This window comes from Epinephelus moara, chromosome 15 (genome assembly GCF_006386435.1).
Source record: "Epinephelus moara isolate mb chromosome 15, YSFRI_EMoa_1.0, whole genome shotgun sequence".
Classification (NCBI taxonomy): domain Eukaryota; kingdom Metazoa; phylum Chordata; class Actinopteri; order Perciformes; family Serranidae; genus Epinephelus; species Epinephelus moara.
Window position 1 is genome coordinate 7,296,480 of NC_065520.1, and position 19,969 is coordinate 7,316,448.

A 19,969-nucleotide genomic window follows, 5' to 3' on the forward strand; every position below is an offset into this window, starting at 1 on the left:
TGACAGAGGACTGCCGATAAAGGCTCCCTTGATTTATAGCAGAGAGTCTCCCCTACGGGTGCAACTGTGTGTTTGATAGCTATGGGAAAGTTACGCTGGAGTTGACACTTATTCAGCTTTTCTAATTAGATAATGGACATAAAAACGTTTGGAGGAAAACAGAGTGTCGTAAGAGTAGCGTGGGTCCTTTCAGGAAAATCTCAGTGTGTGAAACAGTGTTTCAGCAAACTATCTAAAGGTTTATTGACACTCTTTTGCAGACGATTGCATCATTTCAATGAGCAGCCACTGAAATTAACAACATGGACTTAGGTCTGGTTGCAGAGCCAAACACAACAGCACCGCTGTGTGGCATGAAATAAACAGCAGAAGACAAACTGTTAATTGCAATTATTTGGTTGACAATTTGTATGACGATTAATCATAAACTGAAATATCATGATCGTGACAGCCCTAGGAAGAGGAGGATACTGCACAGTTACACACACACACACACACACACACACACACATACACACGCACACGCCAAAACACCTGACAAACACATTGTTCCAATATGTCTACATCATCCAGAACTGCAGTCCAACCACTTCCCACCAGATGCCCCATTGGGATTAATGAACAAAAAAACCAACATGAGAGAACAAGCATGTATCAGTGGTGGCCTGCAGGAACTAAGCATCTCTCGTTTTGACTCTTTTTTTATGCTCTTTGAAAGCCGACACTGTCTCCCTTGGAAATGTATCATGGCCCCGGGACAAGCCAAAGTGTTGATAATGCATCGTAAACTGTCAAAAGATAAACTACTGCACACTGAGCATCTCCGGCAGAACAGTCAGGGATTCGCTGCCTTGCTCGAGGGCGATCTGATTGAAGTTGATGAGGGAGAGGAAGAGCATTCAACATTCACATCCCCCACCCACCATATCCCAGTGCGAACAGGGATAGAAACCAGTGGAAACAGTGATGGTTCATCTTAATGAGATGAAACAGCGAGAAAAAACACAAGAAACTGAAATACAGATCAAAGAAAAGTCTTGTTTTTCACAATACATACTGTAAATGACCTGCATGTTCTACAACTCCTTCGATATTTGAGGAGCAGGCCTGCAACATGTTCACAATTACAATGCTGACTGTCAGACAGACTGATGAAAAGCAGGAGTCATGCTCATCGTCTTGATTTAGTGTGTTAGCATTGCTAACGTGTGAATTAGTATATATTTCAGTCTGGACCAAAGTGGTGGAAGGACTGTCTGACAGACATTACACCTTCTGCAACAGCGGAAGGTGATCCAAATTAAAATAAAGTTGGTTTGAAGCATCTATTAAGAAACACTGAAAGCTACTGACAAAAATTAAAACATCCCCTTTTGGCCACTTTGCATGCACTTTTGAGACAGTTCCAAACTTCAGCTGGTCCGTTTAACTGTCAAATCACTAGAGCTGCATTTGATAACTTTAAGGTATCCTGCCAAATAACCCAGTATCAAGCAGTATCAAAACTTCTCCAGTCAAAATGATACCTGCATTTGATCCTTTTTGTACCCAGAACTAGGAAAAAAAAACATGTGTAAGGTTTTGCTTGCAGCCGATTGCTGAGATACCACTAAAATGTTCGATAGTATGGGCAATATCTTAATGTCAACACTTTCAAAATGTATTTATGTTAAAGAAAATGGATCGGGAGGAGTGGTGGTGGCATTTTATGTAAGTGCCAGGCTTCAATAGCTGATCATAAGGTCAGAATAATACTAAATAAGGAAAATCGTCCGGCTTTATACTGAATTGCACAACAGGTAAACCGAGGATGAACCTCTCTGAATGTCTATTTCACCTACATGTTTTTAGCCTACAGCGGTGATACTCAACTTACAGCCCGCCGGCAAAATCTGACCCTCAACAGCGTGCTGGGTGACCCCCAACCATTTTCTCACTCAGAATGAAAATAAATTAATTCATGCTGGGAGTTTTTTGTACTCTGATTGTAAATAAGGTGCCAGAGTGCATAGAACAGCATCCAAATAGAGCTTGTTTAATGAAAAAGTGCCATGGGAGGATCCCCTGGACCACCTGACAGAGTTTCAGACTAAGCCTCTAATATCCTTAAATTACTAGAAACGCCCTTGCACACACCTGACCTGTGCGGCCCCTGGCCTCCTGTCATTTTGCGAAAGCGGCCACCAGGCAAAGTAAGTGGAGTATCCCTGGCCGGCAGTCTATTTTTTTTTTTTTAAATCTGAGCAAATCTGCTGCTTTGGCTGCTCCTGCTCACACTGCACACACAACAATCACTCGATTACTAATTATACTGTAGAAGAAGTTTGAATCTGATCATACTGTTTCTCAAGGCCTGCTTTTGTCCAGGAAATATAAAGTGCAACAAAACTTAGGGTTGGATTGAACTGCAGTTACTCTTTGACAGACAATTACGCACACGTGCCGTCACACAATGACACACCCACACATGTGTGAACACACAATACTACATATTGCAGTTAAAAGGCAGCTGAATAGCCTATTGCGGCGGTGACAGATAGGCGTTTTAAATAATGGATCCATACAGAGACACCAGTGTCACTTTCTCACTGCAGTCAATTATGGCTCTTGGATGAATGATTAAAGGTGGTTTATGGTCTACGGCGATGTTTTCCTGTGCCTATCAGCAAGAGTGAGCCCTGACAGAATGTCTCCTGCACACCAGGCATCTGAATGATCTCAAACAATGGCCTTCAGGGATGTAATGTGAGCAAGAGAAAAAGCGGGCTAAAAGGCATAAAAGCCATATTCGTCAGCTGGATATTAGAGGAAGCTGTTTGTGAAAGAGAACCTAAAAGTACAGCCAAAACCTGAGGGATCACACAGAGCTGAAAGATAACTGTTATTATGTTTCTTGTGATAATGTATCATAATGATGAGTTACTATTTTAGACCCATGATTAGTTCTGCATCTTAATTAAACATCATGAGATTTTCAATGGATAATTCTGGTGTTCATATTTATTTTAGTTATTGTAAGCAAATTCGATAAGAAGACCATTATCCTGTTGAAATACTTTGTGATCTATCTGTATTGTCTTTGGCTATCAGCCTCAAGCCCAATGGTTCCTAGTGAAGATGTAAATCTTTTAAAAACAACTACAACTACATAGTATCATTTTTTTCATTGAAAGGGAAAAATTATAACCTAAAACTGCTGGACACTGTAGTCTCTAATAAATACTGGGGTAAATAGTGCATTTCATGGGGTCTATTTTCAGATTGACTGGTATCAAGATGGTGTATGGAGGAATTTCTGTGAGTTTCACAGAGTTCAAGGGGACGTCTTCAAGTTATGTGTTTTTGCCAAGAGTCCAAAGTGTCCGTCCATCAACGATATACCGCTTATCCAATTCAATGAATCCCAGCTGACATTGGCCAAGAGGGGGGATACATGTAGAGACAGACAACCTTTCACGCTCACAATCACATCTATGTGCAATTTACAGTCACCAATCAATGTGCATGTCTTGTAGTAAACTTTCTGTTGCTGCCATTACATAGGTTAGACCCAGCACAAATAAATGTCTGTGTGAGAGACCCTGCCCCATGTCATATGCTTAGTTACTTAATCACAACCATGAGTGCTGCACTGGCTGAGCTTTATCTGCAGTATGAACTGAAGGCATACTAGTTAAAGTGGCTTTGTCACAAGTGTCATTTATATATTAACAGCTGCATGCACAGAAAAAGAAGAGGGGGCTGCCCACCCTAAACCTCATGTAATACAAAAAACATACATTCCTCATACTGCAGTGGTTCAACAAAGAGATGATTGAACCCAAATGGAAGAAATTCATTTCTCACACATTTTACTTTGTGACCTTTGGCGAATCTTTTGTTTTCACAGCCACTGCTCGCTGTAATAATCAATGTGAAATTGCATGAAAAGCTGGGGAAAAAAATCTTTTGATGCTTTTTGCTTCAGGAGGTTGAAACCACTGGTAAATATACGTGATTATAGATATCACTCGGAACAACTGTTCCCTCGTGGAACAGCTCATTGACGATTTTATCAGCCCTCTTAAAAACACTGAAATCTGTCATCAGCATCATCGTCACCACAATCAGATCTGTGTGCAGGCTGAGTGCAGATTATCTCCCCAGCAAGACTAAATGCTTCATTAGTTTGACGCTCTACACACAAGAAGTAATTTTTCATCATTTTAAAATACAACCTGAGGCCTTCAGAAGGGAGAAAATTACTTTGAATATGAGTAGATTCATGCTGATAACCGATTCTGCACAGAAGCAACTTTTGTACATGAAGTATGGGATGAACTTTTCCTGCAGTAATGGTGACTCTGGCTGGCTCACACGTCTGACGGCTCCCCCACAAAGTCTGGAAGAAGGGAAACAGAAGCAGCTCTTTTTTTTTGTTCTCTAGTGGCGGACATTCATATTAGACATTTTGGGCTGTGAGCTGAAAGGTTTTGGCAGGCTAATTATCCCCTGAGGACTAAGGAAGATGGTTATTAAGTATCATCTTTAAACTTTTCTGACAGCTTCTGGTTTCTCTCTCAAAACCAGTCTGATTCGAAGTCATTCCAACTAAGTGAACACATTAATGCCAGAGTTATCTGTTCTCACATGCTGATTCAGAAACCAACATCTTCTTGATGCTGCAGTCATCCAAAATCGTGTATTATAAGTCATTCAAACATGATACCCGAACAGAAAAGGCGTGCAGCTTGAATGTGGTCAACTTTATTCCATCACTACCTATCAATGCAGAAATTCAGCCCCTGAAAACAAAGATCGGGCTGAACTAGAGCTTGTGGTTGATAATCATCGGCACCAAATAGAAAGACAGCACACACATGAGCCATAACAATCATGCCCAAGCACGTCAGCACCACTATCCAGCAACTGGGGTTGAATCTATGTGTGTGTTGAGGCTTTTTATCCATCAGCTGTATTTAATCAGTGCGCACACACACACACACACACACACACACACACACACCTGCAATCACATTGGTGCCAAAAATCTGCACCAGCCAGCCCGCATCCCCTGCTCTCATTTAACCAACTCCTGAAGTGCACACACACACACATATACAGAGGTCCATGTCATATCAGTGCAGGCCAACCCCATCCCACTTCACAGTGGATCTGCAAATGATCTGAACCGTGGATGAACACCACACATGAACCTAAAAACCCCGCTGTTTGCGCTGAAAAATGAGGCCTGGCGATATTTTTCCAGCCGAAAATAGACCAACGCAGCACATCAAAATCGCCGTGCACGGTGCGCACACCTCCGCACGCACACACCGTGCAAAAACGCACTGATCCAGACACGGGCTGCTTTGCTGGCACGGGGGTGATTGTGTTTGCACCTCCGTGTGTGACTGGTTTGTGACTGTGAAGGAATGCAACACAGTGATACATTGCTGCTTTGCTCGGCGGGGCTCTTTTCTCATGCAAAAACTCAGCCAACGCACCACACACACACTCACACAAATCGCTGTCGGGCCAAATTCAAACACATACGGGCAAATAAACGCAGGCAGCACAGAGCTCCGTTTGCAGCCTGTTTGCTTTAAAGCATTCAATGCCCTTCTTATTCCAACATGGCAGCAACTAGCCAGTGAAACAGTGCATTGGGAGGCTTTACAATTAGGAAATGCACGGTTCGGGTATCCGGAGGGGACAGCGGGTCCAAGAGCCTCACTGGCCGCACACCTCGCCTGATTCCCCGGTAACAATCACAATCAGCAGCCGCTGTGAAGAAAGGGGCTGGCTGGGTTTAATGGCTACCATATAGGACAGTTTTCCTCCCTTTTCATGGAAAATTAACGTCCTGTTTTCTGTTCATACGCTCAGGGCTCCATCCCTGACATGCAAATACATATGTTTACTTATACCAGTGAATATTTTTGCAGTATGCTTCAGATTTGTCCAGAAAATGCATGTGAACATGCTATGTGACATTCATTCGTTATGCATTTTGGATGGACTTGCAGAAATGGTTTAACAGCACACAAGAAGGGAGAGCATCTAACGTTATTTCTCCATCTGGAAAATGTAATTTGAATGAATGGTCCAGTTTGTATGCGTATTTTTGCGCAGATAGTGACTACTGCTGGAATACTGTGTGTTTCTGCAGAGTGTGGGGGATATCTGTGCCCCTGCTCTCCGCCTCTCCGCTGCCCATGAAAACCCACAGCCAGTGTGTTGTCTGTGTGAACAGGTTTACTGCATTACGACCAGCACAATTACCATCACCATTATTAATCACCACCACTAACAGTTCCCAGCCCAGCACTCACTTCCGAAGCTGCTCCCGCATCACCGGCCGATCAGAGAGCTCCGCGTCCGGCAGATATTAACTGATTCCCGGGCAGAACCGAGGCGATATCTCGACCCCTCCGCGGTCCGACCAAGCGTCCTCTACCACCGGCGAGAGGCGTCCGAGATTACCGTGTGAAGCCTACGTGTGTGTATGTGTGAGTGTGTCGGTGTGTGTTCCTCTGCAAACGGCAGCGGTGGGTTGCAGAGGCTGACTGGCCAGCGAGACACGAGGGTCAAACAACCGTAATAAAACAAGGACCACTTCCGCTTAACGCTTCAAAATAAAAGCTTCAGCAAAAAAGGTGCAGTGCTTTTGTTTCTTGAATAACCACACGTTAAAAATCTGTTAACAGAGATACTGTGGTGTCATCTAGCATTAGGTAGATGGAATAATGCAACATCATCAACACAATCTCTGCAGGCTTGTTTGTGATTTAACTGTCCAACAGGAGGTGAGCTGGCTTGCTACCATAAAGAAACTGGACATAGTTCAGGCCCCTAAGAATGCTGCTTGGCTTGGCCTCCAATTTTTTCCCAATGGACAGTCATGGTATTGCAGTGACAAAATCCTATTCAGGGAGCCACATACCCTGGAAGTATACCTGAAAGCTAAAAACCTGCACTCTTTCTAATGGCCAGCAGGGGGTGATTCCACTGGCTGCAAAAAGAAGTCTAGCCCCTTTAACACTGCCTGTTCATGGCAGGAACATTGCACTGTTCTCCCGTCTTGCAGTTCTGTATAAAAGGTATGATGGCGGAATGGGGGGGCAGAGTTGTCTCTCCTCGGAGCCAGGAACGGAGGTAGTGACAATGCCGAACCGATGTCTGTATAAACAGGATAGCTAGCAGGATGGAGTCATGGGAGGCATGGGTGTGACATTTTGATGACGTGTTAAGCGTGTGACCCATTGCTTGAGATTTAAAAATGAGCTGATAGCAGTTAGCAGCTAACTCAAAGACGAATAGAAGCGGCTGAGACATATAGCAGAGATGGTAAATGATTGTTATTTTTATGTTGTGCCAATGTTTTTGTTTATAAAATGCTGCTAACATGTATACTATATGTCAGACTAGAGGCTGACGCTGATGTGTTGCAGGTTGTGTTGTGTTATTATTTTTCCAAGTAACAAATAGTTAACAAAATAACTAATGACATTTAATTGATAATATTAGTTACCCCAAAAGCAAATAACTTGTTACAACCTTATTTTTGTTGTCAGTCCCCTTCTGATTTAAAATCCTACAATCCATTGAATCCTGGAATTCCTTTCCTCATCATCATGCATGCAAATCACAAAGCAGTAAGCTTGCTTGGAAGATGAAAATGCTTGCACTCTGCAGCTAGAAAAATCCCCATTACTTTAGTATTTCTTCCACCACTGATGGCTACGCAAGATATGTTAAGAAAATCGCATGTTAAGACTGAACCATCCAACATATTTGCCACCTTTATTTTGAAATCTAACTAAACGCACTTCCGATCTAAGCCTGTCTGCCTCTAGGAGACTTGACACAGCTCAGATAGACGAGGCGGAGCTCAGGCTCCCTGCCTCCCTTCCCCCAATCCCGCTGTTTCTGAAAGCAAAGGAGCCTCGACACCATCCGAGGAGGTTTTTCACCTCCCTGACGCGAGAGAGAGAGAGAGAGAGAGAGAGAGAGAGAGAGAGAGAGAGAGAGAGAGAGAGAGACTCTTTGCTTTTCAAGGCACACATATTTCCACATTCAAGGCCATAGAGAGATAGAGAGAAGAGAAAGAAAGAGGGGCAGAAGAAGAAGAAGAAAGATAGAAAAAGAGGAAGAGACAAAAAAGGCAGAGAGGCAGAGGAGGAGAGAGGAAAAGGGCGCTTTTTGCTTCTACAAGGAGCACAGGACAGAAGAGAGGAGAGACAGGAAGAGAGAGAGGGGTGGAAGAAGAGGAGGGGGGGGGGGGGGGACTCTTTGCTTTGGGAATCAGTGTTCAAGGCTTGAGAAATGTAGGCTATGTTGCACCAGCAAAGAGAGAGAACAGCCTGTAATTTATAGGCAAGTCTCAACTGTTATTTTATCCCACCACAACAGTATGTCTTTATACCTGAGTGTGTATCCCACCACAACAGTATGTCTTTATACCTGAGTGTGTGTAGGTGTGTGTGTGTGTGTGTGTGTGTAGCAGAGAGACATGACAGATTGAGACGCAGGAAGAGGACGGAGAGGGATGGATTTAAAACATAAAACAAATCCCAATTACTGATTTCAAGATTTCAGATGTCCTTTTGCATCTGACTGTGTTTGTGTAGGAGGTCATTGATCTAAACTCACCGTGGGGGAGCATGCTTGCAGTGAGTCGAATCAAACACGCCCTCACAGGACAGGGTGGGGGGTGGGGGTGGGGGAGACAAGGTGGATGTTGCAGGTTTGAGGAAATCATCTCCAGAAGCAGACACGTAATTGTGCACAAGAAGCAGTTGGCCAGCCATATGTTGTCGCGCTGTGCCCTGAATGTTTATGAGAGTGTGTTTGTATGCGTGACACAGTGGGGGTGTTTTGCCAAGTGTGTGTAGGCTATAGCCTCAGTGGTATAGTGTGTGAAATATGCAATGTGTGCATGGACACTGTATGGCTCAAAGTATGCAGACATCCCTGTAAACATTGCATACTTTTGGGTTGGGGCTTGTTTTCATGGTATGGGCACTTTAGTTCTAATAAAGCATACATTGACAATGAAGAGGGATAGTTCCGGTTTTCTGAAATGGGGTGTATGAGATACTGATCCATAGTCAGGTTATCACAGTAGATGTCAGTCAGCATGCCTCAGTTTGGAGAAGCATGATGGAGTCCGACATGGAAGCTAAACAAATGTATTTTAGCCACCCAAAACAAGTCAGTTTAAGCGTACGCTACATTTAGACTATTTTTACCACTCTACCTTACTATTAGACAGTGATTTGTGACAGGGAACTGAAGCCGTTATATTGCTTTCTTTAAAGCCACCAGACTCCATTGAGAAAAACAGTAATTTTGGCTTCCTGAACACAGGAGCTGCTGTTCTACCACTGCATCGATCAGTTAGTTTGTGTGTATTATTGTGTGACTGGCATTTCAAAAGGTTCGTTTGGATTCACCAAAGTCACACAATGACAAAAACAAGCTAACTGATTGAAGTAGCCGTAGACCAGCAGCTCTCATGTTCAGCAAGCCAAAATTACAGTTTTTCTCAAAGGAGTCTGGTGGCTTTGAAGCATAGATGGATACCTGAAACTGTGATGGGCCTTCACATCTTCATCTCACTGATCACAGTGGGTATTTAAAGATGGCGTTTCTGTTTGTATCTTATTACAAGTCTGAGGAAGAGTCTGCGTTGCTCGAAACGTCACTTGACAGAAAATAAATGGATTAATGGGAGCTCTGTCGGTGTGCAGATCATCTTTTCCTTTTTTGATGCATGTTAAGTTTATGATCCAGCACCCTTTTAATATTTCTTTGGGATGTGCGTGTTATTATCTTTTTCCTTCACATCGGAACAGGCTGTCTGACAGAAAGGTAAAGAGGTGATAATACTCTCAATATAGCATAAACTTAAACTTAAATAAAGTGTTTAGGTGGGACTTGTTTAAGGTGGCTAAAATACATTTTGCCGCTGCCCCCACCCACAGCAATACATTGCTTAGCTTCTGTGCTACTTCTCCAAACTGAGGGCATGTTGACTTCAAGATATGTGAACTGTCCCTTTAAGACGATAGTATGCAACAAACTTGGTGGCTCTTGATTTTGCCAGTTTGGTGTGGAAGAATTTGACTGGCCTGCAAAGAGTCCTGACCTCGACCCAATGCAACACGTTTTGGCTGAACTGAAATGCCGAAATTTCTTAGCACCAAACATTAATAGTCAACCTCACTAATGCTTTTGCAGCTTGAAGGCAGTGGCTGAAGAAGTGTTCAGATCTTCTACTGAAAGGGTACTGCACTTTCACGCAGCGTGGGGATTCACAAGAGACAGATTTAAAAAAAAAAAAAAAAAAAAAAAAAAAAAGGTAAAAATCAAAGCAGCACAGGCAGAGATATCCTGACTTTCAGTTCCTAGTATAAGTCAGGGCCCCAAACCATTGGATCCTATATTTCCCACAATGCACTAACTGCAATTATGTCTTTCATTAGATCCTCTCAGCCTAGGAAACTCCCACAACTTTCAAACTCGGTTTGTAACGCAGTTATTTCCTGTATAAACATGTTCTCTACAAGCCCAAGCTGAGATGAGCTGAGACATCATCAGGGATATATTTTTTTCCTCATAGTATCAAAAGTAAAAATACTTGTTATAAAGGCAGAATGACCTCTGCAAATATAAATAAATTTTCATATACCATTGTATTACTGTTACTTACTTGTAACCATAGCTGTCAAATAACTGCAGTGGAGTTAAAAAGTATACTTTCTCCCTTTAAAATGTGTGTGCATGCTGCATACAGTAAGGGGATGTTTATGTGTGTGGACAGGTGTGTGTGTGTGTGTGTGTGTGTGTGTGTGTGTGTGTGTGTGTGTGCGTGTGCGTGTGTGTGCGTGTGTGTGTGTGTGTGTGTGCGTGTGTGCGTGTGCGTGTGTGTGTGTGCGTGTGTGCGTGTGTGTGCATGTGTGGTCAGCTGGCACTCACAGGGCCTCGGTCGTCTGGTCAGGTCCAGCTTTCTCACTGCATGTGGAGAGGAGAATCTGTCACTTCTCTTTCCCTCCCTCCTTCCTCCTCTCTCTCTCTTTCTCTCAGGTGAATGCGTTTCTCTCACTTGCAGTTAGTTCTATGTCAGACATGGAATCTCTCTCACTCAGTCATTAAGGGTTAACTCAAACACACCAAACTGCTAGTTGCTGATTACCAAACCCGTGCAATCTATTGTATGAGCTCTCTTGACTGCAGAAGAAGCAGGAAGTGAGGTTGACCAATCACATCGTGGGGTTATTCTGACCAATGAGTTAGGAATGTGAGGTGGGGAGTTAAGCCGAGGCCACTGTTGCTACAGTAACGATGTAACAATTACAGGATAAAGGCCTGGTTACATCAAAAAAATGCAACAACTACATTCATCCTTGTGTATTTGCAAAATCCATGAGCCTGGAAGCTTGGTGACCCTGGGGAAAACTCACTGCACACTAACAAACTAGAGTTATTAAAGGGGAACACGCATGCTACCTGTCAGTTACCAACATGTATTCATTAAATCTCCATCACTTTAAATGCTGGTGTGACCAAGCCTCGATGGAAAATTCTAATATGTGGTGTAACACTAGGACAAGTAGAGAAGAGCCAGTAAACCATCTCAATAATGTCAGTTACACAGCAATACTCTACCAAAATTTGCTACCATTAGCTAACATACGCTAACATAAGCTACATGTCATACCATACCAAGAATGTGTGTTGCAGCACAAACCCTGAGGGTGCGTTTTATTGCTAAAGAATTAAACAGGTCATTTGTAGCAGAAGGGAAGTATTATCTCTTCTTTCAAAATTACAGTACATGGTCTGTTTTTTTTATTTGTGCTACATCATATGACACTGTGTGAGGCTAACTGTGTGCGGTAACACTTAAATACTACATGATTTCATACACTAACTGTATTCACACTACAAGCGACACAGCAACAGGCTACAAGCATGGATGTTTAAAAAGAACTGGATACAGTGCCAGAGGCAGGGCCTGCTCATTCCTATGAAAGTTTCTCAGTGGGGCATGAAGCCAAACAAAGTTGGACTTCCTGGGTGTAAAATTACCCACATCATCCACTTTGTGGGACCCATAGAGCAGGCACACTGGAGAGTCTACTGGCCGAGTGGCTAACTTCCAGTTTAGCACTCTGCTAACTTAAATGGGGATGAAATGATTTAATCACACGGCTCTTCTAGACTTTTAGACTTTAGAAAGGTTATCGGTCCAAATGGTCACTTCGTTGGGATTGTGATGCTAAAAAAAAAATATATGCGATGATTTACAGATGTCTCTTTCCCAATGTATGTCTATGGGAAAGTCTTTTCGGACCCCAAGGCATCAAGTGACAAACTTGGAACTTGTAGTTACACAGTTTGGCCACTATGCCAACTTGCCTTCAAAGTCCAACAAACTTCCTGGGGGCCTAGGGGCAAGTCATTTTCAATGACCACTGGTGACATGAAGCTACAAACTGACGCCCAAAACTTGTTGCTGCATGACAGGCGTGATGCGAAGTTGAACTGGCCTCAACTTCATACAGCACTCCAATCAGGGTTAAACATCAACCACTTGTATGTTTTTGTTTCAAGCTATAGTACTGTGTTATTGCTATAGTACTGTGCTATGCTATCTTTCTGTGTATCGCGGTGCACACTGAGTTGCAATGGGCTGGCGAAATGTGAGGTAAAATGGGGCTCAGAGACTGATCAAAAGCATTTTTGACCAAATACAAACTTTAGTTAACGTTCAGTCGAGGTGCTTTGTTGCAAACATCAGACACACACAAGTACGTCAACAAGTGCTTAAGGAACAATCCAGTCGCAACTTAGGGATAATGTACATGGCCACTCTGTTGCTTTGTCGCTCATAGTGTGAACACACACTAGGTTCTGTAGGTCTGAACAATGAGAGGTCCGGCAGGAAGAGGTTAAAGCCCCTCCAGATTTATCATAGCTTCACTCTAAAGTATTCAAATTAATGAGGACAACACTGCTCAAAGGAAATCAAAAAAATCATAAAATGTTTACCAAATTATCTCTCATGTTTAACCCAGGGAAATATCTTTGCTGCACCAACTCATGAGCAGTTAGACGTCTGAGGCACAAGCTGTAAGACAGTACTTCCAACTGTGCTAACACACCCCACCTCCAAAACTTCTGCTATCTGCTGATGAGTAGTAAACAGTTTTCCAGCATTCACCACTGCAGCACAACTCAGTTGCTCAATGAATAATGAAGTAAATAACTTCCAAAATTTTTACCCACCATGCAATCTTTTGGCAACAGCAGAGTTTTAATAGGCCTATAAGTCTTTGCACGTTTGGAGCCTTGTAGAGACGATCATGTTATAGTCAGCAGGAGGGAAAAGCTGAGAGCGTACAGCTAACCCATGTGGGTAAATTTGCATCATAGTTTTAACTGAGTTGCAGAAATACATTTAGTGTGACGATGACTTCAGCCCCTTATGTTGTGCTGATCATGTTAATTAAAGGATTCAATTATTCTAAATTACAAAATATTGCATTTGAGTGGATGGATGGATGGATGGATGGATGGATGGATTGTAAAATGTCAACAGATAAAGAATTAAATGTACTAAATGTGGAAGCACAAACAGCTTCAAAGAAAGACAGACACAAAGACTAAATGAATGAGTATAAGATGCCATTAAACACTAAGAGATACCACCAAAGCCAACAGTTAAAGACTGAACAACACATTTTGCAGACACGTGCAACACTGCATCAGTCCAGCTCAAAGTATTAAAAGTCAGGATGAAACAATGTTTTGGCTAGATCTCACTTCCTTAATGTGACTGTGCTGAAACAGTATGTTGGGACAGGACATCATACAAGCCAATTAGACATCCAGGGGCTGCATTCAAACGCCACCGTGTTATTTCAGAATTTTGATAAGTCCCCTTCATGAAATGGATGGTTGTAACAACAACATTTTACACAGTGTAAACTGATAAGAAAAAGTTATGGGAAAATAGCGTCCTGATATGTGCCCTCAAACCTCAAAGCTGTATGGATACGACAATGTGCAATTACTATAAAACTAGAGCCTACAGAGGCTTTTAAATACAAAACTGTTAAAGGTAGAATTTTCACAGACACCTTTTTAAAAGAAAGTCATTTAAACTTCAGGTAATATGATGGTATGTTGGTGCAATTCAGGCCATGACATTGATTCAGAATATTTTACGTAAAAAAAAAAAAAAAAAAGGTGCAATACAGCAAAATGTGTAGAGTGAGGACTACAATGGACTTTTTGCAAAAACAAACTGTTTTTTTTTAATCTCTTTTATATTTTAGGAGATTTTTCAAAAATAAATGTTTTAACTCCATTAAACCTGATGGAGCTCAAGATTTCAAAATGTATCTCCTCCTGAATGTTTAAATTAGACGCTCCAAGCCCCACTATAATAGACACTGTGACCACTTTAAAAGATTTTAGACAGATTTGGAAAATTCATTTTAGCTGTTATATCATTTTCATTTCCCATTTTTAAATTTGCTACAGCTTGTAAGATAAAAAACTTTCCAACCTTCACACCTTCAGAACTACAAACGGTTGTGTGAGGAGAGTCTCTTTAAAATAACTTGAGTACTGCCTTCTGAAAAATGCAGGGGACATGTTCCCCAGCTCTGATCGGCAGTGATGGAAACGTGAAAACGACACCTGGATTGATGCTCTAAGCACCACCACAAAAAACAGTCCCTCTCCATCCAAACAGTGTTTGAATAGGGTTCCAAATTAGTCTGAGTTTAAAGTATAAGTGGCTCCATCACTGGCCTCCATGTTGCTATCTACTGTTTACTAATACGTTTTCTGGCGCCTTCCGTATGCTGAACATGACACACCAGAAAAATAGTATAAAGACCTACTTGTCTACTACAGAGCCGACTCTGGTCGACTGGTGATGAGAAAGGAGTCAATTCAATTTATTTCAATTTACTCCTTTTCCAGGAAAAAAGGTTTCAAGAGACTTATACTGCATTTTGAAAAATTACTTTGAGAAAGGAGGTTATAAAAAATACAGGATTTGCTGCTTTTAATTTTATAAAAGGAGATTCCAACTTTTTACCCACTTATAGGTAAAGATAAAAGATTGTTTTTGCTAAGGAATATTTTTGAAAGGTTGGCTGTAATATTGTATGTTTTGTATTTATGGTTATTTGTATGTACAATTCTGTAACCACTAGGTGAAACTAGAGATGTCCTTCCAGTAGATTCGTAGAAGGACCAACCAGGGGCTGATAAAGATAAGACTGTCTACACTGTGGCGCTGGTGAACTGCTGCGCCCATAGTCAGAGTCCTCTCAGGCATCATCAGAATACGTTAAACGGACATGACCTCTTAACAACGCGTTACATGGTGGAGCTGACAAAAACAATGCCAAAGCAAAGTCAGTGAGGATCTTGAGCATGGTGGACACAGGGATTAAGTATAAAGAGTGAGAAAGTCCGCATTGTGCTGTATTGGTCAAACCAACATGGACTTTCAACCACAAGACCACTGTTTGTGTCACATGTCACATGACTTTACAGACTTTTGATAACTGCGCAAAGTACTTTCTGTAGGTCCTTAATGTAACAATGCAAAGCAGAGACGTATATGTCACTAATGTCTCGTATGTAGGTATTGTAACCGAAACCATGATCATTTCCTAACTCAACCAAGTAGTTTTTGTTCTCTACAGCTGACCAAGGTTTATCTTTACCTAAACGTATCCAAAGTGTGACCGTTTCAGAACAAAACTGTGACTGTTTGTGATAGACTTTGCATTGTCATTGTTTTCATGTTACCAGCACATAATTTTAGCAATCTTAATTCCCACCACCACTTATTGAATTGTTTAAAGGTCATGTCCTTTCTGTTTCCATGACACTTGGTTGCTGTGTCACTGCATTCAATCAAGTCAGAACACCAGTCTCTGACACAATCCAAATGAAGGCAAGATAGCCTGAAAGTGTTTGGTGAAAAACAGCTCTAACAGATCTACAAACACCCACGAAATGCTTAATGTTGAGTCCTAAATCACTATTTTTAATTTGCACTTTCTTGGCTTTTCATGTGCAACATCATTTGACTCAAACTTTTTCAAATACTTTGGCTTAGGCTGGATTGCTGTAGTGTCAATGCACAGCACACACCACTCTGTTAGAAGATTAGTGCACTCAAGTTACAAATTTGTGCTCCTTTCATGACATTTAACCAGACCATTAGCCAGTGTCCAGCATCAGCATCACCAGAACGAGTACTAACTAATGAGGTCAGAATTTGTGTGTGGACTGGTGGAACTGTTATATAAATAGCAGTGAAGAGATGTGCTGGCCACAGCTAAGAGGTCAGTACTTACTTTATGTAGTAGGGCACGTTGTTTGGGGAGATGCCCTGCTCGAAGGGGCTCTCTACAGATCCTGCTGAGACAGAGAAACAAGGGTCAAAACAACTGTTCAAACTGTCTGCAGGCGATTAAACTTTTCACATACACATTTTACTGCAGGATCAACATCCTGTAGGTCTAACAAGAGCATGCACATCCAGGAAGTGTGTATGCAGCAGTTACCAAAACATCACGCGTAGTGAAAAGTTTTCTTCAAAGTAATATACATGATAATGAAAAACAGCAGAAAAACAAGAAATATTGCTAATTATCTCACTTATTATGCCCACAAGAGTTGGCACACCAACCATTAAAGCAGACTGTGCTTTCTGGGAATTGTCAGCACAGTTGGAATGCATCTCTGACCAATCAGATTGCTTGGCTGAAACTACCCGCTGTATAAGCGTTATTGTGCCCCACGGGTAAAATTTGCTGCAGTTAAAAACAGAACGATGCATCGTGGAACAAACTGCCAGAGCACATGCGGTGTATATCAACACAGCAGTTAGATTTGAGAAACGTGTACATTCTTACTGTTCTCACATTATCATCTTCACTGTCATCTTTATTATACCCCATCACCATCTCTGTCTGTCGGGCTGTATCTATTACAGCTCCATTATCAAGCTAGAAGGACCATTTATATATGAACAGATGTGACACTGTAAGTAGTGCCTCATCCCCAAAGACTTATTACCTCCAAGGAATATTTCAATCTATGTTTTGTCCTTTGATAGCATATTTGACAAATGTAGTTGCCGTTCTCCTATTTTTTTCCACCATCTTACAGAATATCAATGCTATTTAACCTCTTCATTTGTATCTGAAGTGTCAATTTCACTTTTCGTTTCTTCCTTTTCTTATGTTGTTCTTACAAGCCCCCCTGTGGTTCGTCAATTTTAATCACCGCCATGAGCGTATGAGCGATGTTGTGATCTTTTGTTATCTGTGGTCTTATAATTACTCTGCAGATGAGCTGTAATTAAACTAAAGAGAATTGGTGAGAAAAGGCAGCCAGCAGTTTGATGAGTGGCTCCAGGTGGACATCCTTAAATGAAAAAATATCATCCTTGTAGTATTATACTTTCATACATCATTAATCTGTATTGTTTAATGTATTCCAAGAGTCACTTTGTTTTCCTCTTGGACGACAACTCCAGCTCTGGTTTCTACAGAACGTCTGTCCTACATTTTTACAAGCAGCTGTGATATGTCAGTAGAGAGAGCGATCTTGATAACAAGAGAAGAAGTGATAATTGTTGCTTGTGGCTGCTTTCTTATCTTTTTTTTCCATTCTTGTCTATTAATCACCAAGCCCTGCTTAGCGAATAGCCAAAATGAGTCACCGTTGCTACACCATCCAACTTTTCAAGTCAAGTTAATTTTATTTATACAGCTCTGATATCACACATCACAAATTTGCCTCAAGGGGCATTCCTAAACTGCACAAAATTTACAATGATAATGATGACAGATATATCACTCGTAGTCATTTCTGAAATAATATGTCCTTCACTTCACACAGAGACTTCTTGTTTCTAGCCAGCAACCGCAAAATCTTGTTGGATGACATGATAGCTGTGGCTAGCAGATTTTATCGGCTCCAGCAAGATAATTTATACTAAGCTAATGATTAGGTTTTCTGTCTTTGGCTGACCCATTCTTCTCCAAAAGAACCTTGTAAAAATAGTCTTACATTTGCACTAGAAGGCTACATAACATCTAAATGAACACACTAAAATATGTTCTAAATCTAAAATCTCTTGTCGCGAAAGCAAATATCTCCTGTGCACTAGCCCATAAGTTTGACTGACTGATTGAAAGTACCCGGAAAAAGAGACAAGACTAATAAAAATGAACACAAATACAGTAATGTATTTTGGGAAATGAGCTCTTCAAGTTATAATTATTAATTGCTGCCGGCTCATTTTTGTTAGGGAGGTCTCATTCCTGTCCTGTTTGGCTGACGTGGCACACGGTCATTAGCTGAGCATCAATCCACTGTCAAACAGCCATGACAGTTCTTTATGGATCACATTTCCAATATGTTTTACAGTGGACATTTGCTGTTAATGTGTTCAACCCGCAATTGCAGAGATGGACCTTGAGCTCCATGAACTGCGGTACCTGGTACAGCTACGGGCAGAAAATAACCCTTTTGTTCACGCTGCATTTTGGTGAACTTTCAATGCTTTTTGCACATGTACTAAGTGCCTAATTTTGCACAGCTTTCTCACTCTCAAAACATCCTAATTAAAACTACCCGAATACATTATGAGAGGAAAGACAGAATTAAGTTTTTAATAAATTCTCCTACGTAGGAGATAATATCCTGTATGTAGGAGGAGATGATATCTTGTACGTAGGAGATAAACTTTGGTTTTGCCCAACATTTCCCACATTCTTTTCCCACCTTGCCTCTCAGGGCTTCCATAGATAGCTGTTTGGCAAATGTAACACTATTTTGGGTTGCTGGAGTGTAAACTTCTCATAAGAGAACTACTAACATCAGCTGAAACTCTAATTCAGCAGCATTTTCACTCTGACACAATAAATGTGCTGATTGGAAATGGGGGTTTTCTAATTTAACCTGTAATGTTGTTTGCTAATGTTATGCTCCTTGGCCTGATAGTAATGCTAGTTTACCACTGTAAACAATGAACGAGTTTGCAGCTCATGTTAGAGCTGCTTAATCCATTCCTTACACTTTTGTTCTTGTATTTCTGGTTTGGGAAAGGCTGAAGAAAAAGACACGACCCAACACAACCTTAACATACAAAAACAACAACAAAAAACAACAACACAGACCTAATGAGCAGCCAGAGGAGAGAGAGTCTTTATGTACTCTTTGCCTGTTCACTTATTCAGTTATTCAGTGACCTGTTGACAGTGGAGTGCTGTGTCACTCTCTCTCGCATGCTAACACGTCACTTATTGAGTGTCACTGAGCAAGATGGAGCCAGGAGGGGGATGCCTCATCTCCTCTAAGACATTTTGTCTTAGTTCTTTCTTATACGCACGCACACACACACACACACACACACGCTGAGTGTTCTTGTCAACTGTCAACAGTCTGATGTATGCAGGTAGGTGTGTGTGCACATGTGTGTGAGTGTCTTTTACTCACCGTGCAGAAGGCCAAAGTCCCTGTGAGCGTCTGTCAGCTGCTTTAGATGTTCATTGATGGAGATCTGATGGAGAGAGATGGAAAGAAATGAGATAGATAGATTCACTGTGTCCTCATGTGCTAATGAATATGACAACACAACAAAAGAATCAACCGTTTTGTGGCCATGAGTAAAAGTTCAGCCTTTATGCTTCCACGAAGTAATGAATAGCTTTTTAATGTGATGGCAGGGACACACCGGGGGGGTGATTTTGTGTGTGTGTGTCACTGTGAACCATGACACATGATATACTTAAAGAAAGAGCAGTAAGTAGAAGTACAAGGATGGGCAGAGGAAGGGAGAGGAAGGGAGGCGGGGGAGACACAAAGACAAGCATGGAAGAGATAATTGAATTTGTAGTGGAGGAATTAGAGAGGATGCAGTCTCCTGTGAGTCTCC

At 41.6% G+C, this 19,969-nt stretch overlaps 1 protein-coding gene across 6 annotated transcripts in view; it reads right to left on the reverse strand.

Annotated features, from left to right (window-relative positions):
* The window catches only part of dmd (dystrophin), a 353,683-nt gene that overhangs the window by 40,212 nt on the left and 293,502 nt on the right, over positions 1–19,969 (reverse strand). For 4 of the 6 annotated variants that reach the window (XM_050063154.1, XM_050063151.1, XM_050063155.1 and 1 more), the window contains 3 exons: positions 19,531–19,594; positions 16,377–16,440; positions 10,963–10,998 (listed from right to left, as the gene is read on the reverse strand). In XM_050063154.1, the coding sequence (XP_049919111.1) occupies positions 10,963–10,998; positions 16,377–16,440; positions 19,531–19,594 (164 nt within the window). Of the gene's footprint in view, positions 1–6,314; positions 6,536–10,962; positions 10,999–16,376; positions 16,441–19,530; positions 19,595–19,969 lie in introns of those variants that run through there. The other 2 variants (XM_050063152.1, XM_050063156.1) reach the window with 2 other exon arrangements.